The 14,810-nt window shown below is 39.6% G+C and overlaps 1 protein-coding gene across 2 annotated transcripts in view; it reads left to right on the plus strand.

Moving 5' to 3' along the window:
- The first annotated feature begins 6,155 nt into the window (after positions 1-6,155).
- The window catches only part of PPM1E (protein phosphatase, Mg2+/Mn2+ dependent 1E), a 191,831-nt gene continuing 183,176 nt past the window's right edge, over positions 6,156-14,810 (plus strand). Inside the window, exon 1 of one of the 2 annotated variants that reach the window (XM_005597524.4) lies at positions 6,156-6,890. In XM_005597524.4, the coding sequence (XP_005597581.2) occupies positions 6,439-6,890 (452 nt within the window). In that variant the 5' untranslated portion in view covers positions 6,156-6,438. The remainder of the gene's footprint in view (positions 6,891-14,810) is intronic. The other variant, XM_070227511.1, reaches the window with a different exon arrangement.

Raw genomic sequence — 14,810 nt, forward strand, 5'->3', positions numbered from 1 at the left:
GGGCCGGCCCAGTGGTGCAGCGGTTAAATTCACATGTTCTGCTTCGGCAGCCTGGGGTTTGCCAGTTCGGATCCCAGGTGCGGACATGGCACTGCTTGGCAAGCCATGCTGTGGTAGGCGTCCCACATATAAAGTAGAGGAAGATGGGCACGGTTGTTAGCTCAGGGCCTATCCTCCTCAGCAAAAAGTGGACGATTGGCAGCAGATGTTAGCTCAGGGCTAATCGTCCTCAAAAAAAAAAAAAAGAACCCGTTTTGAGGCCTTCTTTGCTTTTTAAAACTGATGAAAATAGTGCATGTGGGCCTGTTATAACCTAATGTGAATTTTAATTTTGACAGCTTTGGAATCTTGCTACAATGTGACCATATTAGCCAGCAAGAGAAAAGGAATAAAAATTAATATAGCAGTAATGTTTTTGGCAGCAAGTGGAGATGATTTTAAAATTACATTATTGATCTAGGATGTAGCTAGGGTAGTATATTGAGGAAAAAGGAGGAAGAAATTCTTATTTAAAAACATTTCTTTATGCTGAGTTTTTTCAGTTGTCAGGTATTCTGTTGCTCCCTACTAGTCCATTTGACAACACAATCAAATTAATATCTTAAGAAGTACTTACTTATCCTTCTATTCAATTTTTAAAATATGAATGAAAAAGTACACATTTTTATATTTGCAACTTAACATTCATCATTAGGCTTAGCCTTAAACATGTCTAGATCTGAGAGATATGTGTATATACTTTGTTGTTATTACACTTTCTCAAAGTATAAAACGCCAATATTTTATGTAAACATAAAGTATGTTTTATCATTTGAGATATGATGTCAGCTTCAAATCAATAATTTTTTATAAATAGCAAAAACAAAATTGAGGCTTCTTTTGGAAATAGTATTCCTATTTTTACCTATAAAGATATAAAAGAGGCAACTTTAGGATAGACAGAATATTCTAGACTTGCATAACCAAGCAAATATTAACCGGAGATAAATTGAGACGTGAATAGATCTTTCTTATCCTATTCTTACAAGCACCAATTATTCACCATATGTCAAATATTTTATTAACTTTTTAAATTAATAAGACTATTTTTTAGAGCAGTTTTAGGTTTTCAGAAAAAATGAGTGGAAAGAACATAGAGTTTCCATATATGCTCTCTTCCCCCTACACACATCTTACATTAGTGAAGTATGTTTGTTACAATTGATGAACCAATATTGATACATTATTATTAACTAAAGTTCCTAGTTTACATTAGGGTTCATTCTTTGTGATGTATATCCTGTGGGTTTTGACAAATGTCTAATGACATGTATCCACCATTATATAGTTTTTGCTGCCCTAAAAATACCCTGTGTTCTACCTATTCATCCTTCCCTCCTTCCCCTTGAACCTCTGGCAACCTATTCATAACTTTTAATTCTAGGACATCATTTACTGCTAACTTCAATAAGCTCACTGTTCCAGTAGTGCCTTTAAAGACCTAAACTTGCTTTAATGTCGGCTAATCCATTTATAGTTCATATATATATATATATATATATATATATATATATATGTATTCCGTTATGTAGTTCTTTGAAGTATTATTTGTTATGGTATCAATTGAGATCCAGTTAAGAAAACAGGTAATAGAATACAGGGAAGTATTACACAAGTAATAGAAGAGCTAAAAAGCCGAATGGGAAGGTGAAAAAATGTTGTAGTCCATTTGAGCTGCTATAACAAAAATACCATAAACTGCGTGGCTTATGAAAAACAGAAATTTCTTTCTCACAGTTCTAAAGGCTGGAAGGCCTAAGATCAGGGCTTTGGAAGATTCAGTGTTCACAGACAGCTATCTTTTTTTTTTTTTTTTTTTTGAGGAAGATTAGCCCTGAACTAACTATTGCCAATCCTCTTCTTTTTTTCCCTGAAGAAGACTGTCTCTGAGCTAACATCCTTGCCCATCTTCCTCTACTTTATACGTGGGACACCTACCACAGCATGGCTTTGTGCCCAGCGGTACCACGTCCACACCTGGGATCCGAACTGGCGAACCCCAGGTTGCTGAGAAGGGGAACATTTGAACTTAACCGCTGCGCCACTGGGCCGACCCCGACAGCTATCTTTTTACGTGTCCTCACATGGCGGAAGTGGAGAAGAGTCTCTCTTGGACTTGTTTTTTAAAATTTTTTTTAGAGATTGGCACCTGAGCTAACATCTGTTGCCAATTTTGCGAATTTTCTTTTTTTTTCCTTCTTCCCCCCAAAGACCCCCAGTACATAGTTGTATATTCTAGTCTGGGGTCCTTCAGGCTCTGCTCTGTGGGACACCACCTCAGCACGGCTTGATGAGCAGCACTAGGTCGGCACCCAGGATCTGAATCGGCGAAACCCTGGGCGGCCAAAGTGGAGCACTCAAACTCAACCACTGGGCCACGGGGCCAGGCCCTTGGACTTTGTTTTTTTATTTTTTTTTAAAAGATTTTACTTTTCCGTTTCCTCCCCAAAGTGCCCCCGGTACATAGTTGTATATTTTTAGTTGTGGTCCTTCCAGTTGTGATGCCGCTCCTGCATGGCCTGACAAGCGGTGCCATGTCCTCGCCCAAGATCCGAACTGGCGAAACCCTGGGCCACCGAAGCAGAGCACACGAACCCAACCGCTCGGTCACGGGGCGGCCCCTGGACTTCTTTTTTAAGGGCACTAATCCCATCCATGAAAGTTCTTCCCTCATGACCTAATCACCTCCCAAAGGTTCTACCTCCTAATACCATCAACTTGGTGGTTAAGATTTCAACAGATCAATTTTGGGAGAACATAAATATTCAGTCCATAGTAGGCAAGATTAGGAAGCTGGAAGCCACTACCATCTCTAGGACAAATGGAAGAAGATGATGTTTCTGGAGTTCAGGGGGTGGTGTCACAGGCAAAAGCTTGAATCCCAGTGAGCATGTTCAGAGGGAGCAAAGCTACAAAGAAGGTGCAGCTGGGTGCATCTAAGGACTGAGGTTGGGGACAGGGAAGAAATATCCTGGCTCTTCTCCTTTCCTCCCACCTTCCACTTTCCTGAAAATGCCTCCTACTGGGGAAATCCTAGCTGGAAGTCAGCTGTCAAGGAACTTGGTGAATATATCCTGAAAGGGTCAGCCCTCCTACAATACAGAGCACAGCAAAGGAGAGAAGGAATGGATATGAGAGCCAAAAAGAACAAGGAAATTGTTTTTAACTTTTAAAATCAACTTTATTGAGGTATAATTCACTTACACTTATTTAAAATACACACGTTGATAATTTTTGACAAATGAATACACCTATGTAACCACCCAGTCAAGATAAAGAACATCTTAATCGTCCCACAAAGTCTCCTCTTACTCCTTTGCCCTGAATCCCCCACCCAGCCTTAGCCCCAGGCAACCACTAATCTGTTTGCTGTCACGATAGATTAGTTTTGCCTATTCTAGAATTTCATATAAATGGAATCATATATTATGTGCTCTTTTGTGCCTGGAGATTTTTTTACTCAGCATTTTTTTTGAAATTCATCCATGTTGTGTTTATCAGTAGTTCATTTCTTTTTATTGCTGAGTAGTATTCCATTGTAGGAAGACGCCACAATTTATTTATTCAGCTATTGATGGACATGTGGGTTATTTCCAAGTTTGAGCTATTATGAATAAAACTATTGCAAACATTTACATACCAGGTTTTTTGTGGGGTATGTGTGTATGTGTTTGGCAGACATGTTTTCATTTCTTGTGGGAAAATATCTAGGAAAGGAAATTGCTGGGTCATATGATAAGAAACTGCTAAACTCAACAATTCTTTTAACCTTATAAATATCATTACCATAAAGGTCTATGAAAGGACATTGTGCATTTCCTCCAAAGAGCTAAGGGTTAGAGGGAGAATAGTTCTTATGAGAAAAAAAATCTCAAAAAAAATGTAAATACCCTTGGTACATATGCTTTCCATAGCTCAATATTTTTTCATAGGAAGAAAGGGGATTAGGGAAGTAGGAGAGAAACTGAAAAGGACAGTAAAGCAATGCAAAATAATGACTAAAAAGACTTCTTGACAATGGCAATCCTACACAGCTGCTTTGAGATCCTAACACCGCTCTCAGCAACCTTCTGGCAAAGCTACTGTGTCAAACGGATGCAATAAGATCCATATTGATCTTTATTAATATAAGCAAACACACCTCTCATTTATAGTAATATAGAGGTGTGGGCCTTTTCTTTTACTCTTAGTAGTAATGTTTCCCCAACATATAACACTTCCTTTTGATGTGTGGGTTGAGTCATAAGTTAATGTCACAAATAAATGTCACCTAGATGAGGGAGGCAACTACATTAACAAAGTAGGAAGCTGTAGCTTGATATGAATTGTTATAGTTGACAGCTCTGTATTCTTGAACTTAAATGTCATCATGTCAAATTCTGAGATATTAAATAGTTGTTGGAATGTAAAATTGTGGATACTTAAGTTTGCAGCCTTTAAATTCTTCTCAGTCTTTTCTAGACATTCTGAAATGGAAATGAACAGGTGGATTGAAAACAAAGGCAAATGAGGAGTTTAAAGACTTTATTTGGCATCTCATAGAGAAGTTGCTCTACACTGGTGATGTTTTAAACAAAACATGTATAAATACATTTAGCTTGTCTGGAAACAGACTTATTTATTGGATCTTTCCATTTACCTTTGAGACAAAAATAAATAGTTATAGAGGACTCATGTGCATTACTCACGATATCCTTTCTATCATGTGTTATTTAGTCTCAAGCCAGGAGAGAATGGACATCTATTTTACATGATGCCATAATGTACATTAGCAAGCTCAACCCACTTCATCTTAAAATAACAGTAACAAGTCAGGGATTTAGAATACAGTATTATATGAAAACATTTGGCAGGGAGACTCCTTCTTCTTCCATTAATAACTGACTAGAAATGGTATTTCAGACCCTAAATCCAACTGAAACCCAGAAACAATAAATGGAGAGGATGGGGTGGATAATTTTTGTGAACACGTTTTTCAAAGTAGAGAAAGATCACTATGTTTTTGCTGAATTATATGTTGCCATGGACATGGCAGTATGCAGTAATGATGCTATCATCTATACAGCTGTATAACAACACAGCTTCTGCTTTTTCCACCCTCCTCAGTAAGGCTTGAAAATAATAGGTTTGTGTGTAGTTTGGTAAGAAAATTAGAATCATTTAAAGTCATTTCAGTTTCAATCTAAAAAAGAAAGAAAAGAGGCTGGGGGGATGGGAAAGGAGCAAACAAAATGTAGGAAAAAATACATATTATGTAATATGGTATAATATGTATTACACAGAGACTAGAGAGGGGTGTTTTGGTGTGCTGGAAGACTAACGGTTTTGCAGTGAAAAAACCTGGATCTAGTCCTTGTTGCATCACTTGTGTGTGACCTTGAGCAAAGTCACAATGTCTTTAGGCTCAGTTTCTTCATCTATAAAATGGAATCATAGTGGTAATATCTTCTATTTTAAGGTGCTACTGTAAGGATTAAAGGGTTGAAAACAGCTTGTAAACTATAAAGCCCTATTAAAAAAAGGCTTTATAGACATTGCACGGTTGACTCTTCAGAGGCAGAGAAGACTAAAGGAAAATGGATCTAGAAGGCTTTGGAGGCTAACAACCTGGGTTCTAATTCCAATGCCATGGTTAGTAGCTTTGACACCTTGAAGCAAGTATTTAATCTTAATCCTGTTTCTTCTTTTTGAGAAATGAGGATAACACCACTTTCTTCACAGAATCAAATGAATTGCAAAGGTAACTACCACTTGGTACGTGTTTGATGCCCCCCTCCCGAAACTACTTATTGAACGAGTGTCATCAACAACAAAAGGTGTTCACGGTGTGGTCTTTCAATAGATAAGGAGGCTAAGGCAAGGCAGGAACAGATAAGGAAAACTGAGGTAAATACAATCCAAGTGGGAACCAACAGCTAGACTTGGAGATGTTTTAGTTCACTCTTGCCCACTTGAGGGTAGGACATCCATACAATAATGACGTTCAGAGTTGGAGAGCGGAAGAGTCGAGTGTCCTTTCGACTCCGCGGACTCGACGGGAGGGACCCTGAAATTCTTAATTAGAGCCGGTTGCCATAGCGACAGTCTCTAGGCAGCGTGGGCTGAGCTCTCGGTAGGGCTAGAGGGTGGGCCGCCGCTGGACCCTGCGCGCGCGCCCGCCACCAACTTTCCCTCCAGACCCGAGAGGGACGGCGCGCTCCGCCCCCGCCCCCGGGCCGCGCACGTCCGTGCTCGGTGGCGCGCACGCCTGCGGGAGCCCTCTCCAGGCAACCTAGTGCTGATCGCTCGTGCCGGTGCGGCCGTTAACCGCCCTTGCGGGAGCCCGAGGCTCAAGAGCAGCCCCCCCTTCCTGGGCTTTCCCCCACCCACTTCCCGGTCGGCCCCCGGGCATGAACAGCCATGGCCGGCTGCAGCCCTGAGGAGAAAACTTACCGGCGCTTCCTGGAGCTATTCCTGGGCGAGTTTCGCGGACCGTGCGGCGGCGGCGAGCCGGAGCCGGAACCCGAACCCGAGTCGGAGCCCGAGCCCGAACTGGTAGCGGCCGAGGCGGCCGAGGCTTTGGTCGAGGAGCCCGGGGAGGAGGCGGCCACCATAGCCGCGACAGAGGAGGGGGGGCAAGAGCAGGAGCAAGACCCCGAGCCCGATGAGGAGGCGGTGGAGGAGGAGGCGGTAGCGGCGGCGGAGGGCGAGGAGGAGGAGGCGGCGGCTGCCCGGGGCCAGTCGGCCGTGCCGCCGCCGCAGCCCCAGCTGCCGCCGCTGCCCCCGCTCCCGCGGCCGCTGTCGGAGCGCATCACCCGTGAGGAGGTGGAGGGCGAGAGCCTGGACCTGTGCCTGCAGCAGCTCTACAAATAGTTAAGTAGCGGGGCTCGGCTGGGGGTGGGCCCGCTTCCCCGCCGCGCCGGCCTCGACGCGGCTCCCTCGGCCCCTCGAACTGCTCTCTTTTCCGCTCTTCCCCCATGAGCTCGCGTCTGGCGCCGCTGAAAGCGCCCCTGCTGCTCGCACTCGGGAGGTTGGCCGCGAGCTGCCCACGCCCGCCTCGACCCCCGAGCCCCCGGCCCCTTCCTCCCGCTTCACCTCGGCCGCCCCCTTCTCGATCCACTTCACACATCCTTTCCCTTCGGTGCCTCGGAAGGTCCTTCCTTCCAGCCTTGAGAGCTCCCTCTTCCTCCCAGCTCCCCTCTTCCTCCCAGCTCCCCTCTTCCTCCCGGAGCCTTCCTGCCGCCCGGGTCTGCAGTTCCCCAGCCTGAGTCCCCTGTTGTTTGGCGGCAGAGACTCCTTTCTAGGCTGTGCTTCGAGGTGCCTCCTGCGTAACCGCGACAATGATCATAATACCGGCCCCAGATCCACAGGAGGAGACACTGGAGTAGATTTTTCCGTCAGGCGCTCAGTGTTGAAAGTGAAGAGCTCTTTAGATGGCTTACTACACAGGAGGCTAATATCTTAGTTTAAAGGTATTTGATAACTCACTTGAGGGAGGTGGGAAGAAATTGGGAGGGAAGGGTAAGCAGAATTTTACAAGCGAGGCTTTAGGTGAAAGACACCTGAAAAAGTCATAATTCGTTAAAGTGGAAGAGTCAGGCTGCTTTGATAAAATTGCAATTAGGTGCAGTGTTTTCAGTCCATTAAGTAGATGGGGTAGGGGAGAGAAAGCAGATGGCTTAGCTACACAGATGAAAGTCTAAAATAGAAAGGTCAAGGCTTTGCCTTTCATCCCAGTTCTGGTTTTTATGGGCTTGAAATAGAACGGTTTACAGTTGCGTTTCTTTCGAAATGGAATTGTTCTGAAATAATGACAGAGGGGAATGCTAACAAGTCTCTGAAAACGTTGGTAAACCTGAGAGTCTTGCCATTACAGTCTTTTGCTGATAGTTGTAATGAAAGGTGTAACCCTGGCCCCCTAAAAAGTTTACTCCTGTAAGATTCACTGCAATTAAGTTCGGACCCAATTCTTGGATTTTCTCAAAAGCCTAAATTAAGAGAAGGGCCTGGAAAGTAAATGTTTTCTCTTCATCCAACCTATCAGACACCCGGTCAAATCATGCTTCCTGTTAAAACAGAAACTTGTCGATAGAGAAAAAGCATTTAACATCTTGTGTAGAAGGTGTCCCACACTTTATAAGCTATTTAAAATTTAGTTTTGAATTACTATCTAATTACCAAAGTAATAATACTTTTTGGGAAATGTAAAAAATAAAATGGTGTGTAATACCACCACCCAGAGATAGAGTATTAATATTTTAGAGTATTTCTTCCTGGTGTTTGTAAACTGTTATAAAAAAGAGCCTATGAAATGTCATTTTTGACACTGTATAAAGACGCTTAAAATAAAATGGAAATGTTTATCAAACTGGAAGAATTTATCTCAACATCAGACTAATTCTGTTTTGACAGTTCTTACCTTTACAAATGCAGTTGCAGAATTAAAGAAACACACATTTAAACATTACAGAAGGTCCATTAAAAAGAGTCATCAATTTAGAACAACCATGAACATTTGCCATTCAAGAAGGTTTTTAAAAAATTGAAATCTATATAAAGATGATGGTAAGTAGAGGTGTGTTTTGCCATATGGAAGGGAAGCAAGATTAATTTCTATACACATAGAAACTAGAAAAAGTATTCAAATGATAAAATGGCCATCTAATTGAGAACAGAAGTTTGGATTTGAAGTAAAACTAAAATTAAAGATGGAAAATATTATTTCACCTTAAATCAGAGATTTCATCGTTTACACTGTGTTTTGTGTAGAAGCTGCTAAGCAATTTTATTCAGATATAAAATGGCTGGCTTGTTTATGAAAGTATCTTCAAGGTCCTTAACAGATTTAAAAAAAACCCCTCACAGTTTAAAAAAATATACTTTCAACATGTTTAATTTTAATTTTGTTATTTATAAAAGAAAATAATATCACTTAGTCACAAGAATCATTACTAGAAGGCACCATAGAAACAGATTATTTTTTTCTGTTCAAGCACTTTATTTTACAGATGAGAAAACTATGGATCCAGATTCAGAAATGACAAATTATGTACAGATGATTCCAACATTTCTCAATTTAATCTCTAAACCTCAAAATTCTCCCTGACATATTCGAAATATTAGGTTTCTCAAATTTCCTAGGAAATACTTTGAAATAGTTCTGATTGGGAATATGTTGGAATTGCTTATTTGGGGAAGGTAAAGATTTTTTTTTCCAAAATATTTTCTCAAATACCCACCCACTATGTTTATTTTGGGAATTCTTAATATTCTTTAAAAACTCTGTTATGCTTGTTAAATGGTGCTAAAATTCTTAAATGAAGTTATATGAACTATGTATTCACCAATTTGATAGTTGAGACTAGTGCAAGAAGAAATAACACTGCATTTAATACCACTTTCATAAATCTCTAGTGTGTTTTTTCTATCACTATTTTAGAAATACACACTGCTGCTAAACAGACTGAGGTTCTCTGAAATAAAAATAGACGGGCTTAATTTTCTCAATGCTGTTTTATGTATACACTGGTTGAAATTTTACTTTTTAAAAAATATAGTGAATGCTTTTCTCAATAATTTGCTTCTCTCAGAGTTTTAGAATACAGACAGCAGATATATTTATCATTCTTCATTTTGGTAAACTCAAAGCTCAGGGCTAGCTTGAGATAAGCAATTACTTAGATAAGTAAAGGATCAAGGTTTAAATGGACAAAATGTAGTTATAATTAGCAACTTCAATGTTTCTTAGAGTTTTGGGATAAGGTTTTTGCCTTTCGGCTTCAAAATGGGATATACGTATTTAGATATTCCTCCACTAGGTAAAAACAACATATAATGTTTTGAAAGAAAAATAATAACAATTCAAAAATGGCAAAAATCGCCTTGAATGAGAAAGAACTCTGTTGTGGGCTATAAATACTTGTTTTAAATGACCATTTAAATAATTTTGTTTGAATTTATTAAAACTTAAGAGTCAAGAATAAATTTATGTAATACTTTAGAACTATTTTGCTGAATTAGTCTAATTACTTGTCAATAACAAATTCCGATGATTTGGAACCTTCAGCTGCTAGTATAAAAATGACCTGTTTGGGGCCGCCTGGTGGTGCAGCGGTTAAGTTCTCATGTTCTGCTTTGGCGGCCCGGGGTTCGCTGGTTCGGATCCTGGGTGTGGACATGGCATGGCTTGTCAAGTCATGCTGTGGCAGGTGTCCCACTTAAAAAAAAAAAAAAAGTAGAGGAAGATGGGCACGGATGTCAGCTCTGGGCCAGTCTTCCTCAGCAAAAAAGAGGAGGATTGGCAGCAGATGTTAGCTCAGGGCTAATCTTCCTAAAAAAAAAAAAAAAGATCTGTTTTACTCCTTTATCTAAACTTAAATGACCCCCAAGAGATTATATTTTCTAATGACATAATATTAGGATTTCTGAGTTTAATGAGAGAATCTCTTTGAAAAGATGGAGACACGAGATATTTTATAGCTTTGAAATAGGTGGCAAATTTTATAACTGATCTTATAGCAGATATGAATATGAGACTACTTGTGTAGGTTCATGGGTCAGTACTGTGTATTTTATTTCTTTATACTGTATTGAGGATAAATCTATTTGTTTTAATCCAGAAGAAACAAATGCTCTGAAGTCTTTACTAGAGCTATATGTCATTACATTTTTGGAGCAGTTGTTTACTCAGTTATTCATTTAGTCTAGGTTGGACTTCTTAAAGGGAAGACAGCTATCACAGCAGCCTGGCAAAGTTAAGTAGTTACAGATGGTTTAGAGTAGTAATGAAGGTGGGCACTTTAAAAATGGCTTGGGGTTGGGGAGCCGGCTGGTGGTGCAGTGGTTAAGTTCGCATGTTCTGCTTCTCGGCAGCCCCGGGTTCCCCGGTTCGGATCACGGGTGTGGACATGGCACCACTTGGCAAAAGCCGTGCTATGGTAGGCGTCCCACATATAAAGTGGAGAAAGATGGGCATGAATGTTAGCTCAGGGCCAGTCTTCCTCAGCAAAAAGAGGAGGATTGACCGTAGTTAGCTCAGGGCTAATCTTCCTCAAAAAAAAAAAAAAAGGCTTGAAAAAGAAAATCATTGATTATAGACACTAATAATTCAGTCATATTGAATTATGTGACTAATTGATGACTTTGAGATAGTTCAGAAAACTGGTAAACTTTGTCTTATTTTCACATATGTAAGTGGAAAAATACATGGATGCAAGTTATATAAGATCATTCATTTAAAACTACATCTTTTTCTTATTAAAAAGTAATAAATGTTCATTATAAGAAGTGGAGAAAATTCACATTAGCAAAAAGAAGAAAATCAATACCAACCATTCAGTGTTAACCATGCTTTTCAGATTTTTCTCCTGCCTCTCAGGTTGCCACTTCTTCTCTGTGAGCTTTTAATACTCTGCCTATCACTTCAGTATTGGTGTTTGGTCCTCTGCTTTTTCAAGTCTGGTTGACTTCTTTGTCTGTAGTCAATATTAACCTCTCCTGTGACTTTGGTTACTGTAGTTATACTAATGGTTCCCAACTCTATCTCTATCCCTGCTTTGACTGCTAATGGAATGGCTCTACTAGATGTCTAAAAGGCTTCTCAAATTAAACTGTCCGGAACTGAATTCAGTCCTCCAATTCAGTCCCTTTATCTCCCCCCAAACAAACAACACTAAAACCTGATTCTCTTTCTGATGGACCTGTCCCTGACTTCTCTTCCTCTCACCCCTCACATTCAGACAATCTTGCCTTGTAAATATCTTATAAATATGTCCCTTTCCATTCCCATTGTCACTGTCATGTCTTGCCAGTCTTTTCTCCAGTAAATTCTCTCCAGTGTAGCCAAAGTGATTCCTCTAGAATCTAGATTATGTAGATTGTCTAATTGTCACCCACTGCTTAAACATTTTTACTCTTTACCTGGAGTTAGCCATAGAATGAGGTTAAAGGCACAGGCCTCCAGACTGCCAAGTCTGCCCAAAGACTTCTGCCACCAACTCTTATGTTTGGAGGTTTCTCAAAAACACCTCCAGATTCCATAATTCACTAGAAAGACTCACAGAACTCACTGAAAGCTATTGGATGCTAATGGATATGGTTCATTAAAGGGAAAAGATTCAAATTAGAACTGGCCAAAGGAAGTGGTACATGGGGTACAATAGGAGGATTTCTAATGTGAAGCTTCCGTTGTCCTCAGGGATGTGCTACCCTCCCAGGATCGATATGTGGTAGTACACATGGAGTATTGCCAGCCCCAGAAGCTCACTTGAGCCTCAGTGTCCAGAGTTTTTATTGGGACTTATTGATTGGTTGTCTACGTAGTTGAACTTAGTTTCCAGTCTCCCCTCACCAGGGATTTGGCTGTTATCACTTGGTCCAAAGAGCCCACCATGAATAACAAGGGCACTCCTATTACTCCGGAAATTCCAGGGATTTAGAGGTTACCTCGCAGGAGCCAGGGACAAGGGCCAGACCTCTCTTTGGGCAAGGCCAAATTCTTTATCTCTCTGTCACCTCTCTCTCCATTGCCTCCAGATAAAATTCAAACAAGGCTTTATAATCTTACCTCATCAGCCTCATATCTGAATCACTATCACCCCACTCCACCCCATCCCACCTCTAGAAAGTGTACTTTGGCTATTTTATTTTATTTTTTAAAAGATTTTATTTTTTTCCTTTTTCTCCCCAAAGCCCCTCGGTACATAGTTGTATATTCTTAGTTGTGGGTCCTTCTAGTTGTGGCATGTGGGACACTGCCTCAGCATGGCCTGACAAGCGGTGCCATGTCCTTGTCTAGGATCCGAACCAGTGAAACCCTGGGCCACCAAAGTGGAGTGCGTGAACTATTTTAAACAACTTAGTAAATTTTGCTATTCTCACATTTTAAAACTTTTTATTACAGAAAATTTGAAGTATATAAAAAATAATTTACTCATCATCAAGCCTCAGCAAAGATCGATTTGTGGCCATTGATGTTTCATCTATACCTCTACACGTCTCACCTTACCTCCCATTATATTCTATGTAATTTTTTAATGAATACTTGTAATTTAATCACCATTCTATTGGACATTTTAGGTATTAACAATTTTTGGCTACTTTAAGAATATTTAATGGTCGTCCTTTGAGCAAAACTTTGATTTTCTTAGAGTATATTTCTAGTGTTGGGATTATGTTAAAAGATATTCACTTATTTAAGGCTTTTGATACATAATTTTTTAAATGTCCTCTACAAGGTTTTACTAGCTTACCATCTAAGCAGATATATATAAGCAAAAGATTATTGGAACATGTATTATGAGATAATTTAAACATTTAGAAAATAACAGAATAATAAAGCAAAATATCCATATACCCACCATACAGTTTCAACAGATTATCATAATTGTTTAAGATTATTTTGAGGAAATAAAACATTTCATATGGAATTGAAGACTTTGTTGTCACTTTCTTCTCTGATCCCATTCCCTTTTCTTTCTTCCCAGAGATAATCTGAGAATTCTAGGAATGTGTCCTTTTGGTCTATATTTTAATATTTTTACTACACATGAATTTGTATGGTCAGTATATGGTGAGTTTTTTGTTTTTCTTTTCATAACTAGCTATCTTGAGACTAATCTCTTTTTAAGATTCATTCATGTCAATACGTAGAGATCTAGTTTTTTTCATTTTAGCTACTACATAGCATTCCATTGTATGATTGTGTTAAGATTTGTTTATCTAATCTCCTATGATGGACATTTGGATAGTTTCTAATTTTTGCATATTATATACTATTTTAGTTAATACTAGCTGCTCTAATGAGTAAATCCTGAAATCTCAAAAGCTTGACATAATGTTAGTTTATTTCTTGCTCACAGAGTATCTTCAGTGGAGAAGAAGGGGCTGTGTTCTATGGAGTCATTAAGGGACCCTGGCCACTAGAGGGTCTGTCATCTTCACCCTGTGGTTTCCAAGGTTGCTCTAGGCATCAGCATCCATCCAGCAAACAAAAGAAGAGTGGCGAATGGTATTGGAGGTTTTTAGGGGCCAGTCCTTAGAAGTGGAATATATAATTCTGTTCACTTTCCATTGACTAGAATTCAAGTCATGTGGCTCCACCTAAGGCCCACATTTCCCAGCGAACAGGACCAGGAGATATAGTTGCTAGTTTGGCAGTTAATTTAAGAAACAACTCTACACTATGCAAAAAAAGAACACACAGCTTTGGTGAATAGCTGGCAGCCTCTGCCCTACAAATAATTGTATAGTTTGTACATGTCTCCTTGTGCATATGTTCATAGATTTCTTGAGTATACACCTAGAGGTGGAATTGTCAGATTGAAGTTATGTACACTCTTATTTTGTTAGATATTGCCAAATTACTTTGTCCAATGGCACTGTATGAGGGGTCTGGTTTCTCTACGTTCTCACTAATATTTGAACTAGCATACCACTCATCTTGTATTTTTACATAGCTGTGTGCCATTAATGCCACTGAACGATGTTAGAAAGAGGAAAATGCTTAAAGCTGGCTATAATCTTCATTTAGGGCATTTTGGAAAAGGACACTTGCCTAAAAGTCTAGACCAGCGCTGTTCAGTAGGAATATAATTGAGCCACATATATAATTTGAAATTTTCTATTAACCATATTTTAAAAATTGGAAGGAGGTGAATTTAGTTTTAATAGTTTATTTTATTTAACCCAGTATATCCAAATATTATATATCTAAATATATTACCATTTAAACGTCATCAATATTAAAGTATTATTAATGAGATATTTTACATTTTGTATACCAAGTTTTCAAA

The sequence above is a fragment of the Equus caballus genome, chromosome 11 (assembly GCF_041296265.1).
Source record: "Equus caballus isolate H_3958 breed thoroughbred chromosome 11, TB-T2T, whole genome shotgun sequence".
In the NCBI taxonomy this organism is placed as follows: Eukaryota; Metazoa; Chordata; class Mammalia; order Perissodactyla; family Equidae; genus Equus; species Equus caballus.